Here is a 27,204-nt window from a genome sequence, read left to right as displayed (position 1 = left end):
CAGATATCTGATCTCTGTCAGCTGTTGCTTGCCCAGATACCTGCTGAGGACACAAACGTGTTGGTACTGGGCAGTTATGATGTCTTGATATCACCACAGAGCAGGCAGGGTGGTTCCTTAGCTGCTAGGTTGTGGGCTTCAGCCTGAGTCTTGCAGAAGTGAGGTCACAGCACATTTGCATGGGGGCGTTTGGGTTCCTCTTGGGTTTGAGAAAAGGCATCTGACTGATTGCTTGCTGTATGAAATGAAATACAAGCGTTCTTTGACAGAAGTTCAGCCCTGGTGAAATCTGGACTGATTTCCAAGAAAACTCAGAGAAAAATCTGTCAGAATTATTAAGCAAGTAACAATTTAACAATTAAAATGTAACCCTGCTCTTCCCACAGGAAAGAGGCTTCTAGTTTTTGCTGTAATTGCGTACAGATTTGTATCACTAATTTTCTTCTGCTGCACCAAGGTGAACGCTGTGCTGATCGATGGCATTTGTAATGCGTGGCCATGGGCTGGGCAGCCCACGGTGTCACACAGCTCAGGTGCCAGAAATACCTCCTGGAGCCGAGCCCTGCGTGGTGGGAGCTGCCTTCAGTTTGGCTGAGAGATAAATAAATAGACAAGAAAGGCGTAGAAGCTTTCGTGGTTTTAAAGGCTTACTAAACTTTCTGTTTAGGCGTTGTTTGAGAGAAAGCGTTAGGTAAACAGAAGGGAACGTCTAGGGTGGATTTGAACACACTATGATACTATCCTTCGTTTCGATTGAGAAGAAAAAATTATAGAAGTGACTTGGCAGAAATGAAATTAGTCCAAAATTCTCAGACTTTGTGCTGAGCAGAGAGCTGGAAACCTGGGCACTGTGTCGGTCTGTGGGTGCAGTCCTGCCCCAAGCCCTGTACCACTGCTTGGTTCACTGTATGGGTGTGCTGGGAACTGAATGTTTGCTTGGCTCTTTGTTCAATTTCCGGGAAGAAAATTAAGAAACAGATTTCTTTATCCCCCAGTACAAAGATGGGAGAGCAAGAGCTGATCAACAGGAAGAGCTGATAGGGGAGGAGTCGTCTCTTTGGGAAATATTCTTTCAAGTTTTACAAGAAGAAGAAAGTCGCCGAAGAAATCAAATCATGCTTTGTACCTATAGGGGATAATCCTTCCTGTGGTCTTTAAAAAAAAAATAGGAATCTGTAACAGGATTATAATTGTGAGGTAGTATAGGGATGGATGCATTATTAGCAACCTGTCGTATGACCTCCTGCAGGGTTCTAACACCAAATACTAATTTTAGATGACAAGGAGTTTTGTTGTCTAAGATACAACAAATGGACCAAAGAAGAAAAAAGGAGTGGAGGGAAGAAGAAACAGAAATTCTTCACAAAAAAAAAATATTTGATCTCTTCCCTCGGAAAAAAAAAAACAAAAAAAAAACAAGAGAGAAAGGAAAAACCAAACCCTTTTGGCTGCCTTTTGGGCTCTTTGTTCTTTTCCCTTGTTATATATCTCTTCTGAGCTGTTTTATCCTGTTTTGTTCTGGCAAATGATTTTTGAAATGTCAAAACTTCAAGCCTTTTTTGTCACGGCTTAAGCAGTCCCACTGAACTTTGAAGGAGACCTCAGCATGAGAGACATGAACTTTTGCTGCTGTCTTAGCTGGCCCAGCTTTGATCAACATTTGAGAAGGAAAGGGGGAAAAACACGCATGCAAAAACCCAAACAACGCGATCCCCTGAAGCACCAGCACCGTGTAGCCATACAGTGGGGTTCTCCTTAGGGCTGTGATGCTGATCTGCAGCAGGGCCTGGCTTCTGAGGGCTGTGCAGCTGCAGGGCCGCGGCCTACAGCAGGGTTGCCAGGCGGTGATGCTGGTGTTATCTGCTTGACACCTCACCCTGGTTGCTTTACCCCAGGCCCTCAGTGTCTCTGTTTAAAGAGGATTTTGCTGAGCTTTCAGCTGGGAGTGTCATATAGTGCCTATGGATTGTGTTGCACATGGAGTGCTTTCAGCTATGGGTTTGGCTGAATCCCATTCCCAGAGGGTGTTTCCAGCTGGGAGCTGGGGCTTCCCCACCGTCACAGCAGCAGTGTCTGATCAGCACTGCTGTCCCCTTTTGTTTACCTCTGCTGACGGACCAGGCATTACACAAGACAGATCTGGTGGGTCTTTCTGACAAGCAAACCATGTTTGAAATGACACTTGCTTAGAAAATGTTTGTTCTTGTCGGTTTGTAAAAGGATTTGCTATTCAGCCTGCCCCTTTTTAGCTTTTCAAGATGTTTTTGATAAGTGCGCGCTGGTGTCTTGTGAAAACTGTTTTATGTGTGCGGATTCTTTGAAAACAAAAAGAAAATTTGTGTAGAAAGGCTTTGAAATCTTCGGAATTTGAGCTTTCAAAATGTTTGTAAAACTCCTTTTCCTGTTCCTTTTTTTTTCTGAAGCAAACTATGAAAGGATCAAGGTTGTTTGTGTTTTCAATGAGAGTGACGATGGGGAAAGTGTGTGTGGATGCATTTAAAATGGTACCCAGCTGAGCTGGGATGTGAGAATTGTCCTGGCTGGAAGCAGTCCCCTCCTTCCCCTCCTGGGAAGGAAGGAAAGTGTTTACATTTAACTAGAACTTTCCATTTCCCTGCTTTTTAATTGTTTATTTGTTTATTTTCTTGTCTGAGGTGGAACAGTGTCCATTATTTTCACTAAGCATTGAATTCAGGGATTTCGGATTCAAGCATTTTCACTTTTTTTTTTTCCTTTTCTTTTACTTTTGAGGATGATCTCTCTTGAAGACGTACTGAAATCAAAATTAATTCATCTTGAAAATGCAAGAACACTTTTTTTTCCTTTCAGTTACAATTGTATTGTGTTTGCAAATCTTTCTGTGTACAGAATAGAATATGACAAGACACAATTTCCTTCCCAAATCTATGTTGTTTTTTCTTTCTCCCAAACAAATTTACACCTGGAACTGATCAATCTGTCCCACCTCCGAAGTCACCCTGCTGTCACCTGCTGGATTCCCTCCACCAAGGTCCTGTGCCAGAACACTGCTGGCTCAAGTCAGTCTTGTCTTTAATGAAAACCAATTATATGACTATTTTATGTCTGATTTCCTTCTGTTGCTTTCACTCTGGCTCTGTTTTAAATAGGAGTGGGGTTCATTAAGGATTTAATCAAGAGCTGGTGGTTTTGCTTTTGAGTCTTTGGGCACAGAGGGACTTGTCTGTCACTGAACCTCCAAATGCACTTATGTGTTTCTCCAGCCACACTTGTTACTAAGAAGCTATAAAAATAAGTAAGCAACCAAGACTAACGCTATAATAGATGTAAACACTCCCAATAGGTTCATGATGTATTTCCATTTGGTAAAAAACAAAACAAAACCCAACAGCCAGTAATAGTTATCACCGGTATTTAAAGCTGTCTTTAAATATTGATGGAAAAGAATTAACAGAAGAAGTTAGGCAGCTCTAAGGTTCTTCTTTGTGCTTGGTGTTACAGTGCCTTTCTGCAGTTGCCTTGTGGCTGATGGAGATGTCTCCTGTAGCCTGGTCGTCCAGCCCCTGCCTCACTGGTCCCCAGTGCAACTGTGTGCTGTAGCTCTGTGTTATTTGCGTGTACGCTCAGCAGAGTGGCTTCATCCCTCAGCTATGAATGTAGAGATGCATCTGCGTAATCTGTATAAGTGTGAAGGATTTGAATTCATGTGAAATTAGGGCCTGGATTTGTATGGTGTTGTGATCTCAGGATGCCTGGAAATAGGGTTGTTCACTCAAAAGCCTGACTTCAGGTTTTGCTTCTTTATCTTCCATGAGGATAACATGGCACAGCGTGAGGTTGAGGCAAACTCCTTCCTGTTAAAGCATCATCAGTTCTCATTCCAAAGGAAATTTGGAGTGTATGTTCAAGCAGGTTCTTGTGGGGTGGTTGCTGCTTTGTATTTTTTGTTTTGCTTTTTTAATCCCTTGGCTTTCATTGAGCAGAGAACTTCTGCAGCACTTAGTAATGCACTTAGACATTATTTTTCCAAGTGATGCAAGCCTTCAGGTTTCAAGAAAATATACCCTGGATCTATAGAGTTGCCATTTTTGAGTAATCACAAAGAAGGATTTGAATCTTCAGATTGTGCTTGCAAAGCTTGCTCCTATTTCCAGTCCTAGTGCTTAAAAGAAGGGTGCCTGCTAGCTCCTGGGCTACCTGGCAGTTCACCTTGCCCACTCCTCCTCTTTGAAGGTTTCTTCTCCCTTGTTTTTAGAGGCTTTTACCTGGGTAACTTTTGCAAAACACCACTTAATGGCAGAGGCTTTTTGGCTCCCCTCTGATCTGTGCAGCACTATTATGGAGGCAGTCTTATAATCAATGTAATTGAAGATCAGAGTTAATGAGGACCTCTGTGCCTGCAAAATCCCCCAAGCGATGCTGGGCCTCAGATGTTAGATAAGGAAATGATTGGGCTGAACTGAAAATCTATTTGGCTAATTAGATGATGCATATTCCCAGATGCTAGTGGGGAAAAATGCACTTCACAAAATAAAGAAACGTAAGATTTTGTAAGAAAAGGTTTTTTGGCATGAATTTACTTCTAACTCTCAGGGGGGAGAGCGCAGGGAAGTTTTTCTGATAGAAGTTGTATTGGGTCAGTTCACTTGCCTTGAGCTGGGAGACATGAAGCAGAGACAGCCCTATGGACTGCTGCCTTCTCCCATCCTGGTCCTGGGATCTGGCTGACTGGCAGACATCATCTGCATGAGCTGGGAAAGTGATGCTCCAATCCTATGGATCAGAATAACTGCATTTTGTCCACATTCCTGCAGAGATGTAGGAATCAAATCCAGCATCTTGTGACACTCATGGGATAGGGGAGAGTCTTGGCAGGGGCTGTCCATTCACTGGGCATTTTCATATGCACTAGGCATGAAAGAGTGCAAATTGACTGATCTATCAGAGAGGGGAGGAGAGTCTGCAGCTGCAGTTCTCTGCCTTTGCAGGGAAAGTTTCTTTCCTTAGTACTGAAGCAGCAAGAACAAACTGGCTGTGCTGTGGAGAACAGTGGATCAGTAACTCAGAAGTTTTGCTGCCTCATGTATAGATTCCTCAGTACCTTATTTAGAATCATAGAATGGCTTGAGTTGGAAGGGACCTCAAGGATCATGAAGCTCCAACCCACCTGCCACATACAGGGCCACCAACCTAGATAATACTAATACTAGACCAGGTTGCCCTAGGTCCCATCCAACCTGGCCTTGAACACCTCCAGGGATGGGGCATCCACAACCTCTCTGGGCAGCTGTTCCAGCACCTCACCACTCTCATAGTAAAGAACTTCCCTCTGATATCCAACCTAAATTGTCCCTCCTTCAACTTAAAACCATTTTCCCTTGTCTTGCTAATATATACCCTTTCAAAGAGTTGACTCCCCTCCTGTTTGTAGGCTCCTTGTAGGTCCTGGAAAGCTGCAGTTTAAGATAACTCTTTTCCTTCTTGTGACTGCTACCTTTTGGCATAAAATGCTTTTCATTTTCTTTTTATACTTGCCTAACACACTTCTTTTCCACTCTCAGGCAGCAGCTTCGTTGTGAGTGAGGGGAGCTACCTGGACATCTCTGACTGGCTGAACCCAGCCAAGCTGTCCCTTTATTATCAGATCAATGCCACGTCTCCCTGGGTGAGAGATCTCTGTGGCCAGAGGACCACCGATGCCTGTGAACAGCTGTGTGACCAAGAGACAGGTAAGGGAGGCCTTGGGAGAGTAGAAACCTTGTAGAGGCTGGAGGTGTGTGGGAGGTTTGTCTCTGGATATGTCAATACCTGCGTGGCTCACCGATGCCTGGCATCAGGGCAGGGTGCTGAGTACCAACAGGGTACGTAGTGGTGACCTCCATTAGCAAGCATCTTTTCTAACCTACAGATGAGCTTTTTGTTGTGTGCTCTGCCTGCACACGGATCTGCAACCTGCTGTGCTGTGGCTCAGCCATGTGTGGGGCCAAGGAGAGAAGCGTCACCTTCCTTCTGGCCCCATTCTCCTGCGTAATACATGGGGACCTCCAGTGAGCTGGGAACACAGAAAACAGCAAAAGTGCAACAAGGGAACAGTGGGGGTCTGTGTGAGTGGAACATGTGAGTGTGTGACTCCAGCAAATACTAAACTAGGTTCCTTAAATCCATTTTTCTTATCAGGACAGTATTCTCTTTTCATACTCCTGGTCCCCGAGTCTTGTCTGTGCAAAGGTACTGGTAGGTGTAGGCACAGCAGAATAGTCACTCTGGCTGAGTTCCCCATGCTGAGTAGCTCTGGGCATCACCTGCAGCCGAGGAGGGCTGAGGTAGCAGCCCCTGGCAGATGGAGGTGATGTGAGAGCATGTGCTCCAGCACAGCGTGATCACTTCAGGCATCAGCAACTCTCAGCCACCTCTGAGATAAGGGAAGATGAGTTCAGTTCTACCCAGGGGAGGAAGAAGGAAAAGCTCCTGCCTCCAGCATAAAACATAGGGAGGGTGTGTGGTGGCAGCCCCAGTGCTCTGCTTGCCAGTCTTGTGCTGGCCTTGGCACTGATGCAGGCCCTGTGTGGTGTTGGCTGTTCTCCCACAGCAGCCCAGCTGCTGCTCCCTTTGCATCCCCAGCTCTCTGTAGCAGCTTGTGCTCTTGCTGGATGCTCCATGCCCAAGCAGGACATGTCAGATCTCATTTGCAGGGAAGGGAATGATGCTCTTTCGCTCGGCTCCAGCACAGTGCTGGATCCTAACCTCATCAGCTGCTTTACAGTTCCCATTCCTGCTTCCCGTCTGACCAAAACCCATCAGCATTGAGTCTACCTGATACTGGTTGAAGTATGGTGTGTCCTGGATGTGCCTGGGGGAAGGAAACAGGTTCAAGGGGCTGTGATCTGCTCAAAGCAGGAGAAGCAAGGCAGAAAATTTGTGATGAACTCAGGCAGGCTATGATCCCAATGCTGGGCACATCGGGCAGTGTCTGTGTGTCTGCCTGTGCCTTCAGCTCTATTATGGAGGTGAGGACAGAACAGCCATGCACTGAACCATCAGGCTCCTTACCTCAAATCTGTATACCAGCTTTTTTCTTTTCCCTTCAACCTGGGAGTTTGCACATGGATAAAGCAAAACCTTTCTCCTGTCTATACCAGTTTTATTGCAGGGGTAGGGCAGGACTGGCTGGTGGGGCTGTGGATTTGAAGTACGAGTTTCCAGACTTTACCAAGAGCTGAACAATTAACTACCTACTGACAGTGAATCCTTTGGAAGTACCTATGGGACTCCCACCTCAGGAGATAGGCCCCAGCATCGCTTCCAATCCTTGCTGTTCATGAGCCTTCAGCTGGTGAGAAGTTTCCATGCCAGGCTGGGAGCAGATCGTAATTCCATGATGCACTGCATGTATTTTTAGATTTATATTTATTAATGTCATTCTATTTTTAAGGGTGATTTATTTTTATCACCACGAGAGAGAGAGGCCTTTGGTTTTACAAGGGGACATAAATCCTTTCTAGATTTCAACCTTTCCAGGTCAGGGATTTTATCATCGCTGTGAGCATGTAGAGGAATGGGTGCGGGGGGTTTCCCTGCCCTCCATCCTCTCTGGATGGGGGAGGAGGGGTGCTGGGCCAGGGTTTATCCTGTCTAGGGCACAAGTGCCCCGAAGGTTTCCCTTATGAGGAGCAGCAGGGCAACCCCTGAGGTGCTTCAGTGTGTTTACAGCCACTCTGCCTTTGGTCCCCCTTGGAGGCAGCTCTCTCCTTCAGTGAATGCCTTGTCCCAAAGCTTTCTCCCTCCAAGCTGTATGCAGACCTCCTCCACCTCTATGAGAGGACTCATCCTCAACAGCAGTGCCAGGGACTGCTGGCACAGGTTTGGACAGAAGTCACCATGCGGTCTGGTGACGCTCAGCCTCTTACTCCTCCCTGAGCTGAAGACCTCTTTTGGGTTGGAGTTTGTGGAATATCTGCCCGTGCAATGCGCTGATTCGTAACCAAAGCCACAAGTGCTGCTTCAGTATGAATAATAATCCACCCTGAAAACCATGGCTCGGAAACGCTAGGAAATGCCAAAACACATCTTGCTTGCCTGACCTTAATTTGCTTTCCCTTGTGTCATCACAGTGTGACTCATTCTTTAATTAAATGATTGCTGCCCCTGACAAATTTCAAGCCCTCTCTGCAAAGTACCAGCTCATCAGAGCTTTTCAGGGAGAGCACCAACATCTGCACAGGAGCAGAATATCATCTGTGGCTTTGAGTGAGCTGGGTGCCTCTCCTGACTATCCTCAGCCTCACAGTGTGGATAACACACTCAGAGCTGCGCCTTAGTTGGGTTTTCCAATGGACGTGGCATTCATGCCACGCTCTGAGATGCTTTTTCCTACAATCAAGGAGTGCTTTTTCATTCACCTCCCTTACCGGTGCATTTATGAGGGCATCCTTTTTTTGGTGGCATATGCAAATCCTGATTTGTGAGCACAATTACCTGCTTTGTATGCACAAAACTGATTCACTTGCACATTCTGTGGGCATCACTTAAGAGACCTGCTGGAGAATTGGTCCCTTAGGGCCAAATGCTGGAAAAAACAGCCTCTGATTCTGTGCTGTCAAGCTTGCCAGAGCAGTGGCATAAATGAGATGGATCGCTACCTTGATTAGCAGGTGCAAGTGCGTTGATTTTTTTCCCCATCCATAAATCAGGCACTTACCCGTTAAAGCTGTCTTCTATGCATTCACAATTGATTGCACCCACAAAACAATAGGCACATGCTTGTAAGAACCCAATTAGATGTGATAGTGAAAGGTCTTTTTCTAGAAATTGGCAGGGGGAAAAGAAAAAAAAGGTTTCCATCATCTTCCAAATGGGTGAGTTTGTCACTGTGGCCGCAGATGGCTCTGCTGGCCTGGTAGGACGGGGCACTTGTGGGTGGGAAACAGATGGAAGTCAGATGGTATTAAATGTACCCTTTCTTTAAAGGCACTTGTTAAAGGGGGTTTGGAGGTTGCAGAGCAGGACATGTAAATCAGCAGATGACCAACCTTGGTGAAGGGGTACTTGTGTTTATGAAAACAGCCATTTTCGTCAATAGTTCAATTTAATATCATGTGGCTTTTGTGCACATCAAGTAATATTTGTTTGTTCTCATGAACTTGTGCTGTTTTCGCTGTTGGAGGATCCTAGTGTCTTTATTGACTTTGACTTTCATAAGATGAGGTTCTGTCTCTCTAAGGTATGTAGTTTAATAACTTGGTCAAAACTCACATAATATGCAATTGCTTTTCATGCGGCGGCGCAGCTTGCCTTGCGCACCAAGCAGGGCAGGAGGCAGTTAACTCCCAAGCTAACTGCTTTGGGCTGTGGTGTTAGACATAAACAGCAATCAAAATGCATGCCCGCGAGGGGGCTGAGTTAAGGTTATCTGTGCTGTCTTTGCACTCTCATTTTCTGCCATTAGAGTGTTTAATCCTGCAGCTGCTAATGTTCCTGTAATGGCATTTCTGAGCCTGTCTAGAGGCTGCGGAGAGGAGGGAAGGGAGGGGAGCGTGTGGCTGGAGGTGCTCCTGGGCACATTTTGCCTGCTTGGCCCATCCCACCAGCCCTGCTGGCCCACTTTGGTGGTGTCAGCCAGAAGGTGATAGTTGGGCATTGCTGAGCACCCTTGGGTGCTGCCTGCTCTGGACCTTGCAGGAGCTGCGCACGTGTGCCCATGGGGAGCTTCCTCAGCAGTGCAGCTTAGGGGCTTAGCAAATGATAATGAGAATAATATCTGTGTCGAGCGTAAACCCAGACACAATCCTCACAAGTTAGGTTTGCTCTCAAGTGCTTTGATGCATCTGGGCAAGGAGAGTGACTTGCAGTGGGGGGAGAGGAGGGTGTTTGTAGTGTTGATTCCAGATTTTCCCTTTGCATTCACAGCAGAGCTGAACTGTCTGCCTCTGCTCCCAGGCACTTCGAGCTGTCCCTCATGTCTGTACCAGCCTGATGCTGCCCATGTGCTGCAGTGGAAGATCTCTGGGGGTCTGCTGGTCATCCTGCCTCATGGTGGCTGTGATCCTTTAGAGAGGAATTAAATAATCAAAGAGAAAGAAAGTTTGTCCTGATAGGAAAGAGCTTTCCTTTCTTGTTCCTCAAGAGCCGAACAGCTTTTAGTGAAACTGAATTTCTCATCAGGATTAAGCAGAGAGAGTTTGGAAAATGCCATCCCCAAAGGCCAGGAGCTGCAGATAATGAGGGTGGAAGAGAAACTTGTCAGAGCTGGGAGCTACTGAGGAGTCACGGCCTCAGCTGGGCCGGTCCTGGCTGCAGCAGCTGCTTTCTGAGGACCCCTCACTTGTCCATTGAATTTAGGAATTTAATGATCCATTAAGACCATTTTTGTCCTTTCTGTGTTGAATTTTCTCGGATTCTCTTTCTCTGCCATCCCACAGGGTTGCAGCAACCCATTTAAAGAAGGGTTTTGTACAGGTGCCTTTTGAGCTTCCCTCTCATCCGCACCTGTATCAATCAGAAACTCTGTGCCAACCCTTGTGCACATGTGCACTGTGCCTGTCCCTGGCCTGCTCATCCCCTCCATTGTGGCTGCTAGCCAGGGACGGGAGCAATGTGTGCAGCATTGGAGTGATGGCAGGGACTGAAGGGCCAAGCTTTGCCCTGGAGTGAGCCCTGCAGCCTCCTGCCTGCACCCAGGGCGCAAGTTGTGCTTCTGGGAGAGGTGCCCACAGGGCCAGAGCTTGTGCTGGGGTCCCCAGGGCAGAGGCACAGTCCCTGGCTCCATGAGTAAAAGTGCTGCTGCCTGCAAAAAGCAGCTTCTCCGGGAGCACGGGGACTCTGGGAGCCTCTGCTGTGTGCCAACTGGAGGATTAGAGGAATCCCACAGCATTATCACAGTAGATCACCTCGCCCTAACGAGGATAACAGGATTACCAGCACGCTGGCGCAGGAACGCTTGGCTGCGTGGCACTCATGCAGCCTGGCTGTGCTGCTCTGTGGAGGGTAAGCAAGGAGATGGCTGGGGGATGTTTCTGCTTCAAGATGAGCAGAAATGTGTGATGAGTGAAATAGGAGAAACCTTTTAGCTTCCTATGTAGATGTGTAGAAAAGAGCTGAAGTCCTCGTTGCGCTGCTCTGGATGCAACTGGAAGGCTGGTGTAGGTCTTTGCACCAAGCTACTGTGTGCTTTCCCTCTGCCCTAGGAGCACAGTGGGGGTTCAGACAGGCTCCTCTCCTTGGGCATGAACGAGCTGTGGAACAACCCTGAACCAAAAGCTGATGGTGCAGGAGATGCTGATTGGGCTGCAGAGTGCTCCTGTACTGCCACAGCATGAAGTGTGCCACCATATGGAGCCCTGTGCTTGGAAACAGGCAGAGGAAGCTCCCACCTGTGTGCAACCACCAGGCAGATGTGTGCTTGGTTTGCCCACCTCCTCCATGCTCTGGGTCCTGCTCCTCTTCCCAGCTGCAGCAGCAGTGCTGGATTGTGGCAGGGCTCTGCGTGCCACTCGGTGCTGCTTTGATCTCTGTCCTTGCTCATCTCTCTGCCAGCCCCGTGGACATGAAAGCACAGCAGGAGGAGGCTGTGAGACGTGTCTGGGGGCTCTGGATGCACCCTGCAGCTTCTGCAGCCCTGGAGACTCTGTGCTCCCTGCCATCAGCCATGGCTGGGCAGTCTGATCTGGCCTGATTGGTGGGTTCTGAATTCAAAAGAAGACAAATGGTTTCAGCATCAGTGTTTGTACCATGTGCACAGCAAGGGTCGGTGTCTGCAGAAATGGGCTGCTTGTCACAGCACTTTGGAGATCCCAGTTCATTTGTCCTCCCTCAGCAGAGGCAAAAGGTTTTGTAGTCCTGAACAAGAGTGCTGTTGTTTGGGCTTTTGGTGTTGGCAGTTTGTAGCAGCGTGTTGAAATCTGCTCTTAAGGAAATACACTCCAAGCTCAAAGGAGGAATTAGGGGCCCGGGACCCCCACCTCGGTCGCACTGAGCCCATGCTGATTCACCCCACAGGCCATGGCAGCAGCTGGTTCAGCATCACACCCAGCAGGGCTGAGGACAGAAGAAATCCCAGGGCAGAAGAAATCCAGGGGGGCTGAAGGAAGAGGGTGCTGGTGGCCTCAGGCCCTGCACAGCATCCCTGCTGCGTGGTGCTCTCACTTCTCAACACAAACCTCCCTATAAACCTCCCAGTAAAGCCTCCAGCGCTGGCTGTAGCTGTTGAAGCTCTAGGATTGAAGTCAATAAAATCAATATTTCTGCAGGTTGATAGAGTTCCTCCTTCCGACACCGAGCTGCCTCAACTGTAAACAAACTGGCGGACAAAATAAACACATCATACTGCGGGAAAGGGGTTAACGGCCCTGGCACCTGCAGCCATCAATAACCAAGGCAGTGATCGGGCCGTTGGATGCCAACCTCTATGGGTGTTTTTTTTCCCCTTATTTGCTCTGATTTCTGTGGCAGGCTCAGAAAGTGAGCCGGTGCCCCAAGACTCCCAGCTCTGCTTTGCAAGCACTCTGAGATGTCTCTCATTTGCAGATCATATATTTGTTATGTAATAAGCGCCGGGAATTAATGATCCACGTCGTGGCTGGGGGAACTTGCGTACTAAGCACCCAAGGAAAGAAATAACTTTTCTTTTTTTTTTAACTCACTGATGGAGCCATTAGGACACGCAGTTCTTGTCATGAGACCGCCCTGGGCCAGGCAGGCTGCGGCATGGTGAGCCGGAGCAGGAGCTCACGCCGTCTCCTTCCCAGCTCCATCCCTTTGGAGAAGTAATGCTCCTGCCTCTCCCGTTATGAATCATGAGGTTAGCAGCTTTTGACAGATCATAAATCAGTGCTTGGAAGTTGCTAGGACAAATCCCAGGACATTTAATCTTTAATATTAGACGCGTTTAAAGCAGTGAATATTTCATGAAGGTGCCGTTGCATTTTAGCACGTCATTAGCTGTCTCTTTCTTTCTACCCCCCCCCCTCTTTCCCTACCTCTCCTTTTCCAGAGATCTCTTAGAATCTCGTGGGCTGCACCCCCGTTTCGTTCCCTCCTGACAATAAAGCTCTTTACTCTAATCCCTGCAAGACACGCTGAGCTCAGCTGGGGACTGAGGTGCACGCAGTCCCTGCCCACCTGCAGCCTTGCTGGTGCTGGGGGCTCTCCTTCCCTGCCTCCCCCCTCCTTGTGGTCCCCCTGGCTCTGCTCTGAGGCTTAAAGCCCAGCGATGAGGAACAGCACAAAGCGAGGCAGAGGGAGTGGGAGAAGTAATCGACAGACGCTTGTAAGAAAACTCCACGTGCAAATCCAATTCATCTTTTGATTTTGCTGTTTCTTGCTCCGGGTTATATATTCATACTGAAAGCGGGATCGATCTGGGCCAAGCTCAAGTCTGTGCTCCTGCTGTCAGCAGGGTGTAACGGGGGGTGGGAGCCCCTTGGAATGGCAAAGGCTGGAGGGCAGGAGGGGAGGGAGGTTGATTCTTCTGCGCTGAGTGAGCGGGGGTGTTGCAGAGGGGACTGCACCTATGGGGTGGGTGTTTGCTGTCCTGGAGAGATGCTGGTGTCATGCTGAGCTTCTTTGGAGGCCATCGGGCAGGGCTTGGCTGGCCCTGGGGAGCTGAAGGGATGCAGATGGGTTGGGATCAGACATCTTAATTCATTGCATCACGCCTCCACCTCCAGTAACACATCATGTAACCTTGTCAGAGAAGTCATAGAGTCATAGAATATCCTGAGCTGGAAGGGAACCATAAAGATCACCGAGCCCAGCTCCTGGCTCTACACAGCTCCATCCCAAACCCTGTGTCTGAGAGCAGTGTCCCAGTGCTCCCCGATTGGCAGTTTGGGGTTATGCCCACTGCTCTGGGAGCTGTGCCATGCTCACTGCTCTCTGATGCAGAACCTTTTCCTAACCTTTCCCCAGCTGACACAGCTCTACACCGTTTTCATTGGAGCAGCCAACGTGGTGCTTTCTGCCCAAGGAGGTCTTACATTTTCCTTGTCTCTTGCAGGGGAGTGCAGCTGTCATGAAGGCTACGCCCCGGACCCCATGCATCGCCACCTGTGTGTGCGCACTGACTGGGGACACAGTGAAGGGTGAGTGGAAGCTGCCTGTGCACAGCAAGCTGGCTTCATGCTGGGCTCAACTCCTTTCCTCGTGACTTTCATCATTATCACCAGAGATCCGGCACCTGGTGGTGCTGCTGTCCTTGCTGCGGATGTGACACAGCTTCTCTCTCCCTCTTGATCTCCCAGGCCGTGGCCCTACACCACACTTGAGAGAGGATACGACTTGGTCACAGGAGAGCAAGCACCGGAGAAGATACTCAGGTGGGTTGGGTAGCATTCTGCTTGTCTGTATTTGAGTTGGAGGTCCACCATTCACTGTGGATTCTGTATTCCTATATGATGTGTTCGTCCCCTTTCCAGGTCCACCTATAGTCTGGGACAAGGCCTGTGGCTGCCTGTCAGTAAGAGCTTCGTGGTGCCCCCCGTGGAGCTCTCTATCAATCCTCTTGCCAGCTGCAAGACAGATGTTCTGGTGACGGAAGATCCGGCAGATGTCAGGTAGGAAGCAGATTTCTCATTTTACTCGTGCTTGAGTGGCTAGACTGGTCTTTAAATTGGTACTGAGGATTCAGTAATTTATATAATAAGTTTGATCAATTTCTTCCAATAAGAGATCTGGTGTGGTTATCTTCCAGGTGACTTTTGGTTGTTGTGGATCTAGGCCAGGTACGTTGTGTAACTGAAGCCTGACAGTCCCATCAGGTGAACTGGTCAGACCTGTGACAAGGCTATTTTCAAGTGGCTTAAATCTAATGTTTGTTTGCATAGCTTTAGTTAGTGCATTTCTAGGTACAGAGGATGTCATCGTCATTTTGAGATGCTGATGTATATCACGTCTACTCAACTGATTTTCTGTTTTGGGCCTCATGAAAAGCCAGGGTCAGAGTCTGGTGAAAGGTTGTGTTGTTTGTCCAATTACTACGCAATTAGAGGGATTATTTTTCTCCCTTGAGTTCAGCAGATGCCCAGATTTTTCTCTGTCTCTGCCATTCTCACTAGCTTGTGCTTTAGCCAGACTTCCTTTGACATCTCATTCAGCAAGGCTGAGGGTGGGCAAGGTTTGGGGCTTGGAAAGAGAGTCAAGGCAAAACAATTGTCTTCTGTGCCCCAGCTGGAAGGTGATGTTGTTATTGCCCGCCTCTGCTTGGTTTGCAGAGGTTTAGCTGTTTGATTTGTAAGGTATTGGTGTGTATTTCCTCTCTTTGTTTAAATCAAGATTAAGTGTGTGATCGCAGAGTGCCAGGGATTCCCTACGAGTCCTCCCTGCCTTCCTGCTTGCTGCTTTCTCCTATTGAATGAAGACAATTTCTTGATGTGCTAATTCTTGTCTGTGCTGTGTATCATGTTCCTGGGAATGCCTATCTCCCCAACCCATATTCTTTCATTTTTTAAGAGCAATGGGATATTAAAGAGCAAGTGGGATTTCCACTTTTCTGTCCCATCACTGTGAGTCCTGGCAGGGCTCCTGGTGGAGAAGTGCTGGGGCAGGAGGGCAGTTTCTGTCACAAAGGCTGTTGTCTGCTCCCCTCCAAAATGAAACCCCAAATGAGAATTCCTGATATAAATATCAGGAGTGACCCAAGTAGAATAAAAGAGGTGAGTTCACGGCGCTTGTATCCTACGTGAAGGAGATGCTAAATTATTAAAACTTTAATAAACGTAATAATAAATATTTGATGCTGAATTATGGAGCATTTCGCAGATACAGTGAAAACCCCAAACTGAGGTGTTATTATTCCTGCATTAGAACCTAAATGCTTCTCAAAGGAGGATCAGGCTGGCGGCTCAGGTTCCTGAGCACCCTGTGAAGGATGAGGTGGAGAAGGTGCTGCACAGGGGCTGCTGGAGGTGCTGGTGCAGAGCAGCTGTGCTCGGGATGCTCGGTGTGCAGCCCATGAGGAGGGACATTGTGGTGTTTGGCACCTGTGAGCATTGCCTGTCCTGTCTTCATATTGAGGCTGTTGGGAGCTTTTACAAAATGAGAATAGTACTATAAAGCTGTTCATCTTTGCTTTGCTCCTTTGGACTGAGATGTACTTTGGTAGCAAGTCAAGGGAGTGGTAATGCAGCAGTTCTGGTGGTCCAGGTGTCTGAATGGAGTCTGGTAATACTAGACCTACCATTGGAGTTGAACACATACTGTCCAGCACACAGGACTTCAAGAGTCACCCCTCTGCCCTCATGCAGCCCTGCTCTCTGAAGCCGTGGTGACACTGCTGTCTGCGTGCTGGCAGCTCCTGCTTGTGTGCTGTGGTTTTTTAGGTGTGACCCCCTCATGTCCCCATACCAGCATCAGCCCTGTGCTGTATTACAGCAGCTGGAGCACGGCTGTGTCTCTGCTCCCGCAGTGTCCCGTGTGCTGTCCTGTAACGTCGTGATGGTAATTCAGTCCAGTATTTCTTCTGTACCTTTAGTAACAATCATACTGCATTCCTCCAGACCTTTCATTAGTCTGGCACCTTTTCACTCTGGGGTCACTTCTTATGAAGAGTTTAATGGAGGAAAATTGCAGAAAGCCTGGCTTGGAGGAAACAAGTGATGAAGTCTTTACAACTTGGAGGGTTAAAGGTTTGAACACAGTCTTGTGGTTTTATGAAGACACTGGGGACTGCGGAAAGGCCGGGTGGGGCTGTGCCATCAGCAGATCTCCGGAGCAGTGCTGGCTCCCTGTGGCTCACAGAGAAGATGTTCTCCGTGTGGTTCCCTGCTGAGACTTCCTCCAGCCTTCTGCCATGGCTGCAGCCCACCCTGCAGGTAGGGGTGGCAGGTGGGATGCTTACTGCCTGTTCTCTGTGTGCACTAGACGAGGAAAAGGGACTCTTTTTGGTCCTACTGGAAGTATCACTTGTCTGTGGGATGGAACATTGCTGTGTTTGTTCAGCGTGGGCTGCTCAGCCCATGGGCAGCTCTCTGTGGATATCAGGAGGACACGCAGCTCCTGCTCCCACCCCAGCGCTGAGTTGCAGCAGCAGCCTTTGGTGGCTTTCCAGGTGTGCGGGGTGACACCGGTGCTGGGGGCACTGGTGCTGAAGGTGTCCCCTGGAGGTGATGCAGGGGCTCCTGCCCTGCTGTCACTGTGCTGGTGGTGTCACCCCGTGCCCCTCCGTGCCACCAGCTCTGCAGAAAAGTTCGTCATTTCTCCTGAGCGGGTATAACTCAGAGGAGCGAGCCTCAGCTGCTGCCTGACATGACATATAGCTTTATTGTTATGGCAACCATAGAAACAAATAAAAGCTTTGCCTTCGCTTGACAAGCCTTTGAGATGTCCTGATGGAGAGACAAGTGTTCAGTGGCAGAATGAATTCTCTTGAACTCTCTGTCAATTCATCTTCGTTTTGCTCCCAAGCGAGTCCCTTAGCTCTTGGAATTCTTTGCCAAAGTACAATCAGTGAGATTTTTTGTTACTGTTATTATTATTATTTTATCTTCATTTCTCCCAGTGCTGCACACAGTGCATTTGAGCTGGTTATGCTCCCCGGCTCTGAGCCTGTCGTCCCGTGGTGCAGGGGCTGGCCTGTGTTGAGGCTGGGAGCTGCACCACGCTCCTGACATGTGGCCTGACCTGGCTGAGACCCTCTGTATCAACCAGTAACACCAGTGTGGCACCAGAAATTTGGGTACTTTACACCTTGCTGTGAGTCTCTCTGCGCTCTCCGGTGGAGGGGGATGAAAGAAGTGGAGGAGAAAGGCAGAGAGAGTGAGCCAGGAGAGGGGAAGCAGTTTTGTTAAGCATCAGCAGATTTTGCCTCCTTGGCACCTGGGCCTCACAGCTCGCCCCTGGGAGCACAGGGAAATGAGCACTACTTCAGGCAAACCCGGCCAAGGCTCAGGAGGGTTCTGCTGAGTGCTCTGCTCCAGCACAAGGTGGGTTCTGTGCTTATCTCGAGCACCACCCAATTTGGTGCAAAAGGGCTTCTCTTGGGTTCACTCCTGCTATTTCCTCTGCCTTCACGGTCTGTCTGTCCTTGCAGCATCACCTGTTCCCGAGCCTTGGGATATGTTTGTGCAAGTGAAGTCCTTTTGGGGCTGTTTCTCAGCAGGAGCAGAGACCCTGGGCTGCTGCCTTCCCACCTCTTTCCCTGATGATAACAGCAGCCACAAGTGCCAGTGATGCGGCCATGAGTGGCTGACAGCAGGTGTCTGTGATGAATGGACGGCTTAACGTGATGGAGCAAATTGATCATTCCATCACCAAGCACAACTTACTCATTTCTGGATGGAGGGCAATCCATTACTGCGCGCACTGCAGAGACATCGGCATCCCCAGAGACAAAATCCCCTTGGCTCTGGCCTGGGCTTCTTAACACCCCAATGTGCTACCAGCTCACAGAAGGGTAGAGAAGCAGCTCCTGGTGCTTAACATGGGATAAAGGCAGCCCCCAGCCTCACCTTCCTTTGGGAAAGGGCGGATGCTGCTCAGAAAGGCAGCTGCCAGCCTTTGCTCTGCGTGTGTCAACCCCACATCGTCCTGGTTGTTGTGGGATTTTCCTGCTCGCTGCCTCCCGGTTTGATTTCCTCGAGCAGATTGGAGGAGTCAGCTCTGTCTCATTTGGCAAAGGGATGACTAAATGGGGCTGTAACTTTGTGGCAGCCACTGACAGCTGCGAGCACAAGGAGGGAGGAATCGCAGGAGCGGTGCAACGGGGAAATGAACAGCAGAGAGGAAATGAGGGAAAAGAATTAAATTCAATCTGGAATCACCCAGGGAGTATCTTGGTTAGGTCAGAACCAAACCCGTGCCCATCAGCACCTCCATCACACTGGGAGGATGCAGAGACCTCACTGTGCTCTGTGCATCTCTGTGATCCACCACCAGCAGTGGGATCTGCGCTGCCCGGAGGCAGAAGGATATCTCAGCCCTCCTTCTTTGTGGGCTTTGCAATAATCCCTGCTACAGTAATGCTGAATTTCCCTTTTTGTGTGATTCCTGAGCTCTTCATACTGCGCTATAAAGCTACGCAGAAAATGATCAAACCACTTAGGGGCAATGCCTGTAAATTTGAACGAAGCTCATGGGCAAATCCATTGCAGAGAGCATGCACCAGGAGCAGCCATGAGTTGTGCAGCTGAGTGATTGCTGCTCCTCTCATCAACGGTGCCACAGAGCCCGGGAGGGAAAAGCAAACAAATGCACAAACAGATTTTGTTTATGTATTTATTGAGACAATTAAAACCCTCAACACTTGCCAAATATACACACGCTGTCTCACACCCGGAATGGCTCCCTTTAATGTAGCTGGGATCTCCCATCGCAGAGCATGATTTGGCACCGAGCTTTGCAGCTTCTCCTTACCGCAGATCTTCAGTTGCTGGTAGCTGTGTGTTTGTGTCTGTCCGTCTGTCTGTCCATCAGAGCAGCTCAGCCCTGGGCAACAGTATCCTGCTGGCATCCAAGCAGGATCCGGACATAGGGGATTTGCAGGGCAGGCAGTGGCTTTGAAATGCAGCACGGGTGTATGCACTTAGAGAGATGGAAGGTTGCTAAGTCAGGCATTATTGCTTTAGTGAGAGGAGCTCTCCCATCCCTGTTTGATGGCAGCATTTGTTTTTACATCCCTGCCTTTGTTTCCTATTAAACATTGGCTGGAGCATGCTTTGTAGCTGCAAGTTCAAAAGCAGCACAGCCCCATGGCTTCTCATTTTGTCCAGCCTGCCTGTGCTATTTTTCTCTAATTATGTATTTTCCCTGCATCTGAGTTTTCTTAGCTGTCCTTTGTGAGTGTCTGCTGCCTGGGCAGGGCACTGGGAAATGGGAGAAGGACCGGGCGATCACCTCCCGGCAGCAGCTGCATCCAGCTTTTGCTGGGAGACTATTTTCCTCTTTCTCCTCCTTCTCCTCCTCTTGTACCCTTGCTGTTTCTTTTGCAGTGAGTGATCGAGCTGTGCAGCCTGCCTGGGGTTTCACAAGGGTGTGCTCGTGTCATCCAGGGCAGCCTGGGGCAGGCAGGAGGCAGCTGGGGACACAGTGCTCCTGGGCTGTGAGCTGGTGTTGCAGCAAAAGAGAAGGCTTCGTTTTGTTGGCAATTGCAAATGAAGGAGAAATGAGTTAAAAACCACGGCTTGGGGAGGGTGGGATGCTGGATGTTTGCAGCAGGAGTGACAGGTGCTTGCTGGGGATGTCCGGGCTGCGAGCAGAGCACAGGGCATGGCTGCTGCTGGGAGGGATGCTGTGCTTCTGGAGAACACCAGGTCACTGGGAATGGACAAAGCAGCAGCACAACTGGTGTGGGGCAGGCACTCGAGCCCCAGCAAACACAAAGAAATTGCAGTCAGCTTTGCTATCTATTACCAACCCTGATGAGCCAGCCGACATCACTCATCACAAGCCAATTGGTGGGTTCAGGAGAAGGACAGCTGAGGAATGAGAACAGTGGTAGCAGCACGAGGCCAGGGCTCCCCTGTGTGTCTGGGGAAGGATCTGAGCCTGTGCTCCCTCTCCCAGGGCTGCCAGGAGCAAACTTGTCCTGAAGTCACTGTGGTGCTTTGAAGCAGGAGCAGATGGGATGATGGCCCATACCCACCTGGCTGTATGCCTCCCCTCAGTTCAGCTGTGTGAGTGGCAGCTACAGTCCTGTGTGAGGCTGTGACATTGGGAAAAGATGAATACCTTTTCTTTAGCTATTTTAAAATGCAATTGGAAGGAACTGGCCCCATCAACCGACCGCTTCTGATGAGATTTCAGGTGCCATAAACTTGCCCGATGTGGTCCATTTCTGCTCCTCCTTTCTGGTTTTTATCTCCCGTGACTGCTGTTGGATCACTTCATTCAGAGGACAAAACTAATAAAATGCATCCGAGCTGAAATGTTCCTGGGAGCGTGCCAGCAACCTGCGATGGGCTTCGGAACTGCCAGAGGATGAGAAACAACCTCACAGTGAAGGCAATGGGAACGGAGGTGGACATGAGCGGGGGAGGCTTGTCCTTCTGTTTGGGGGGTGTTTCAGGGAGGACACCATCCCTTGTAGGTTTGGAAAGGACCTTTGGAGAAAATCAACCCCTGGGTTCATTTGATTTCTTGGTAGTTTTTTAAAGGGATGGCGGATGCACACATGTCTATGGAGGAATTGTGCTCACCAACAGAACTGCCTGAGAAAACCCTCATTCAGCTTCAACTACAGGGCAACAACAGCTGCAGCTGGTGAACCGAAGAGGCTGCACTATCCCAAGATAAATGAAGTTAATTAGTGTCGGTTGAGCTCCTGAGTAGCCAGGAGGGTGCTTCCACTGACCCTGATTGCTGGGCACAGTGCTCCACGGAATCATAGAATGACCCAGATTGGAAGGGACCTCAAGGATCATGAAGCTCCAACCCGCCTGCCACAGGCAGGGCCCACCCGACCCCTCCCCATTTAACTCCTAGACCAGGCTGCCCAGGCCCCCATCCCAAACCCTCGGGACCCCTTTCGGAAACCCTAACCCCCGTTTACCCCCGAAACGGGGGGTAACCCCCGGGGGGGTACCCAACCGGGTTTTACCCCCCGAAAACCCCTAAAAAACCCCCCCGGTTACGGGTTTACCCCCGTTTCCGGGGGGGTAACCCCCCCAAAACGGGGGGGGGGGGTACCCCCCCCCGGTAAAACCCCCCCCCGGTAAAAACCCCCCCCCCTTTTACCCCCCCCCCCCCCCGAACCCCGTTTTTTTTTAAAAAAACGGTTTACCCCCCCTTTTAAACGGGAACCCCCCAAACCGGGGGGACCCCCGTTAGGGGCCCCCCCCCCAAAGGGGGGGCCCCCCCCCCGAACGTTCCCCGAAAACCCCCCTTTACGGGGCCCCTTTCGGAACAACCCGTCCCACGGGAACCAGGGACGGGGCATCCACAACCTGTCTGGCCAGCCTGTTCCAGCTCCTCACCACTCTCATAGTAAAGAACTGCAGCCCCGCAGCTGCAGCATTCCCCATAGGCTTTGCTTTGCTCCGGGATGTCTCTGTGGCTCTCACGGTGCTTTGTCGTGCCCTCTGCTCTTGAGATACCAATAGGGAGAGACAGTGCAGCACTTCCCAGATGTAAAGCCCAGAAAGCTTAGCATGTGTGTTGCATCTGTATCAGTGTCCTGTGTCCAGCATTGCCCATTGGCATGGAAAATCCTTGAGTTCCCCGTGCTGTGCCACAGCTGCAAACCCTCTGCCCTTTGCCTCCGCTGTGTCCAGATTCTGCATCGTTGCCCTTTTTCATCTGCTTATTCACTGTGTGTTTGACTTCTCTGTCTGTGATGTAGCTGATGGTAAGTCCTACACAGGTTCTGTGGCCTCCCCAGGTCTGGCTGCCGGCTACAAAGCAAGAATGAAAAGCACCCTCAACTTTTTCTTGCTGCTACGCATGTAAAGCCCGGGGGTCTGGTGGGCGGTGGTGCTTTCCTGAGTGCCACACTGCATCACATTAGGCAGAATATTGTTTGGAGAGACAAAATCAAAGCGCTGCAAAGCTGGAGAGGGTGGGAAGGAGGGCTGGGGAGCAAGCGGGAGGAAAAATAAAACCAAGAAAATTAGGTGAAGCTTTGCAAAATAATAATCCCATCCTGGGAATTGCCCTGCTTTCACTGCCTGAAGAATTCCTGTGTGCTAATCAGTTCAGCCCCAGACATTTCCTCCAGTGCTTTTGATATAATGAGGTGCTGGTGGCTGAACCAGAAGCCTGTTGTTGTAGCTTAGGGTGCAGGCAGGGGCACTGCAGCTTTCTGTGCCCTCCGTGTGTCACTCGGAGCATACTTGGTGCCAGCGTCCTGCTGCCTCACCTGCACACTTTGGGATGGGCTGAGCAGTGCCCTTCCAGGAGCCGGGGGAACCCTGAGCAACCGACTCAGAGGAGCCACCAAAGTGACTGCAGGGGCAAGGGGATGTACCCTGCAGGGCCACATTCCTGTTCCTTGTCAAGCTCTCTGTCAGTGCCCAATTTCCCTAGCGTAGACTGAGGCTCCCTCTACCTGCATGCATCTGAGCCGTGTAAATATCATTAGTATGAATGAGAGCCCTTAATGCCATTGTGGCTGTCCCTTTGGTGAGGTTCTCAGGCAGCTCTCACCCCAGCTTGGGGCCATGGGATGTCCCATGCCCATATCCCATGTCACTGCCTGCCCATGTCCCTGCTAATCCTAATCATGCTGCTCCGACCACCTGTGGATAGGGGCTCTCTCCCTGCAGCAGCCCTTAACCCAGAAGCACACAATTAAACACCAGCTAATACTTCCCTGCTACTGTGCAGGGCTTAAAATGACACAAATGAAGAAGCTGAGAATTAAGGCAGGATACTGTGTAAATATGCACTGAGATTTTGCAATAAGAAGTCTCTTTATTCAGTTCAGTCCACATTTTCTTTCTTTTCTTCCTAATTAGTGTGTATTAGACACACTTGGGCAGAGCTGAAGGTGTTGGCTCTGAAATGTGGTTGCTCTGGAATTGGATGCAGCTTTGGTCTGTAACATACTAGTTTGTAAGGGGTTAATGATGAAATGGTGGGTGGTTTAATAAAGAGCTTCTTGACCTGTAGAGTCCGAGAGGCAAATACGTTGCTTATAACCATCTATGGCAGGGCTGATCCGTGTGTAATGGGCTCTGACATCTGCTAGGGCTCAGCTACCTGAGTAAATGCTGCGGAGCAGCTGCTGTGTGCCAGCTCCCCAGGGGGGTGCCCTGAAAACCCTGTGGAAAGGGATGGAGTTAACCTGCAGCGAGGCTCTTGAACCCAGCCCCTGTTTATTCTGTGTGTGCCCATGCTGACAGCCTGTCATCTGCTATTAACTCTCATTGGAAGTGTCACTGCAGGCTCTTAGCACCAGAGCTGAGTTTCTCGGTGGCAGAGCCTGGTGCACGAGGTCCCCGTGTGGTTGGGTGTTGGTACCCAGGGGTGTTCCTCCTCTTGATGTGCACTGATGCTGTCCTCTGGGAAAGCAGTGGATTCCTGCTCACCACCTGCCCCGTGGTGATGGTCTACCCAGGATCTGATAGTTGCATTCTGTTGGGTCCGAATCTCCCTGCTGAAGGACTCTGTTGTTTTAGCAGCAGTGGAAAGGAGCTCTCATAGACCTGCTCCAAGTGGCTGGAGTGGACACCTTGAGCCGACCCTGTTTCTTATGGGTAGGCTATTCCAGGGTATCCATTTCCTCTCTGAAGAGGTGGCTCATGTTCCCTGTTCCTGCAGGGAGGTGTGGAGGCTGTGGTTATGCTCCTTCTGGTGGGAAGGGAGATGTGTGAGGCAGGATGTGGTGCTGTGCTGATGTGAGCCTAGAAGGCATGGCAAGGTGTGCTATGGAACCTGGCTTCTTGGCTCTCTTCAACGAGCTTCTCAACTAAATGCAGACCCGGAGAGCAGCCTGGGGGTCTTGGTTGTGAGCCTTTTGGATTTGTCAGCTATAGCTTTGCAGAGGTTGAAGGAATTAGGAGATTTGCCTTCTGGCTCTCTGGCCTTTTTGCTGCTCTGGAGAGCACTAGGTAGATGTGGGGTCCTGTTCCTCCATGCCATTCCTGCAGGGCTGTGCAGCTGCATGGGATGGGTTTGCAGGGTATCTGGGGGCATCCCAGAATGCTTCCAGGAGCTCCTCATCTTTGCTGCTGTACCTGCAGCACCTGGTCATGCAGACATAGGGCCATCCCACATCAGCCCCATATAATTTAGGGGTAGTGTGTGGGTCTGGCTGTGTGGGCTGTAGCAGATAAGCAGAGGGGTATCCCTGAGTTCCGGCGCCTCGGTGGCATCTGTGCCATCTTGTGTATGCCGGCACATTGCCTGCAGCCACTGGGATTTTCTGACCTTTGTGAGGTTTCTATCACCTTGCCTGGCTTTTCCTGGCAGGAGCAGGGCTGGGGGGGCTGAAGCAGGCTGAAGGGAGAGGAGCAATCTGTGAAGCTGTTTGCAGTCTCATGGATTCTGCCCATCCCTGGGTCAGGCGCCCACACAGCCACTTCCTCAGAGCTTATCCACAGAAATAAAAGTGAGTGCAGAACGCTGTGCGACCTATTTAGGGAAGGCACGTTTCTGCTCTGCCTTGTGCTGCGCAGTCCTGACAAATCCACTGCTTTGTCCTCTGCCTACAGCTGAAATCACAATCCGTTTAGACTCATCTGCGTTTGGAAATCGGTTACCTTTGGTCTGCAGTTGTCTTTTTTTTCTCTTATCCCAAAAATGGGGCACAGGCATTGCTGTGTCTACTCCACTGATGTGCTAGGTAAGACTGTGCCCTATGTGTCTCTTGGTTAACTTCACCTGTGCTGAGAAATATCTCCAGTTATGATGTTTGAGCTTGGTGAGCTGCCCTGCAGAGCCCCACTCGCACCCCTAGAAATGCTCTGTGCTGGCAAAGGTTGCTCCCTTTACCTTGCCAGGAGGTCAGGTGCCAGCAGAACGTGGAGGAGGACGCGTAGATGCAGGAGGTTGCACTATGGAGCAGCTTCCCAGCTGCAGTGGAGCAGTTTCTGTGTCCATGTTTGCTTTTTAGGGGCTGAGGGAGGGACACATGCATCATCCTTTAAATGCACGTAGGTGTGTGCAGTGGGATTTTGACCCGGTGGAGCACTGGTTTGTGAACAGTTGTGAGCTTTTGGAAAGTCTCACTGCTTCTGGCTGTCACTGGCAGCACAGGGAGCACGTGTATGAGATTATGAAGCCCAGTCCAGGGAAGTCTGCTTCTCAGTTCCTCTGTTCTAAAGTAAGGATTTCTTCATCAGGGCAGCCTCTGATGTGGCCAGAGGTGTTTTTGGGATGGGAGTGGCTTTGGCATGGTCAGGCATCAGACCAGTGCTCTGAACATCAACAAGGCAATAGGAGCCAAGCTGGGAAGTCAAGTCCTACAGACCTGACAGCAGCAGATTTTGCTTCCCAGCTCCTCCTTCTTCCAATGAGAACTACCTGACATTAGTGCTAATCAATCCCCAAACAGCGTGAGCAGTGTTGCTGAAACCTGCCCTTTCACCATCCAGCACAACTCACAGTTCTTTATGATCTCTCACTGCCTTGCAGCTGAGTGTGAATCCCAACCTGGGGCTGCTTTCCTAATGACTTTCCTGCATCCTCCTATGGAAATACCTCAGAGATCGAGGAGAAAAAAAGCCCTTTATTACAGAGAGAGGAGTGATCTGATTCATGGCAACCCACCCATTGGGTGTACAAGCTGAGCTGACCAGTTAGCATGCCCAAGATCTTCCTGAGCTCATCCTGCCTTCAAGCCCCGTTGGTCTTCTCCATCATCCATCCAACCTGGCAGTTTCCTCGCCTCCCAGCACCCAGAGCTATCCAAGAAAGGATTTCCTGGTTCCTCCCAGTGACAAAACCAATACCAAAGGCTTCCATTAATATTCCAGGAGTGGCAGAGAAGATTGACTGCCTCATTAGCAGGCATCGTGTGAAACTCTGACAATAATTAACAACTCAACGGTCTTATTTGCTGGCCTATCACAGAAGTATTCAATCAAAAATGTAATTTGCTCGACGCTCCCATTTACCATAAAGAGAATATTCCTTCAAAGTTTTAAATAGACTAATTAAGAGGGAAGAAATACAGGGAAAAAAATTATTAACAGTATAGTTTTAATGGGAAATTACTGGAGCATATTAATAATGCAATAACCATTTTTAACAGCTGTCTGTCAGTTTGTGGGCCGGGGTAATTAAATTAGTCACTAAAGGGTTAGTCAAATTAGGCGTCAGAGAGCAGCGCTGGGGCTAACGAAGGCACGTCAAGCTTAATGCTCCAGCACAGGGAGGACGAGGAGGAGGAGGAGGGGATGGAGGCAGGAAGCACTTTGTGCTGGGGTCACCCCACGCTGCCAGAGGTTGTGCAGAGCATTGCGAGCCCTACATGGGGCATTGCCCCTAAAAGCCCCTGGGGTGCAGCAGGACTCTGAGTGTGGGGATGGGGCAGCAGAACGCTGGCTGTGGGCTGGCTGCTCTCCAGGAAAATCACAATTTAAGAATGAAGAAAAAACAAACACCAAAAACCTCCTCTCTGAGCATGTGCACGGCCTGCAGTGGCCTCCTTCAGCCTGATGTTGCTGCAGGTTTTAATCTCTTTGCAGAGCCAGAAAGCAGCTGTGCAGGGGCTTTTTGGCAGTTGCTACCAAGGCTTTATGTTCTGCGGGTTTCAGGCTTGTTTTCCCCCTGCCTCCTCCCTTTCACCCTTTTTGAAATGAATCTCAGTTAATTTGGGATGTTGTTGAGTCTGAAACACATCTTTCTTGCCGCCAG

General features: G+C 49.7%; 1 protein-coding gene across 1 annotated transcript in view; it reads left to right on the top strand.

The window, feature by feature from the left end:
* Window positions 1-27,204, top strand: part of ASTN2 (astrotactin 2) — a 226,636-nt gene that overhangs the window by 55,686 nt on the left and 143,746 nt on the right. Inside the window, 4 exon segments of the mRNA XM_031556166.1 lie at window positions 5,541-5,708; window positions 13,973-14,057; window positions 14,217-14,291; window positions 14,391-14,528. Coding sequence (XP_031412026.1) covers window positions 5,541-5,708; window positions 13,973-14,057; window positions 14,217-14,291; window positions 14,391-14,528 — 466 coding nt within the window.

Source organism: Meleagris gallopavo, chromosome 19 (genome assembly GCF_000146605.3).
Source record: "Meleagris gallopavo isolate NT-WF06-2002-E0010 breed Aviagen turkey brand Nicholas breeding stock chromosome 19, Turkey_5.1, whole genome shotgun sequence".
Lineage (NCBI taxonomy): Eukaryota > Metazoa > Chordata > Aves > Galliformes > Phasianidae > Meleagris > Meleagris gallopavo.
Note: the sequence above shows the minus strand (reverse complement) of the source record. Positions and strands in the feature narration are given on the sequence as shown.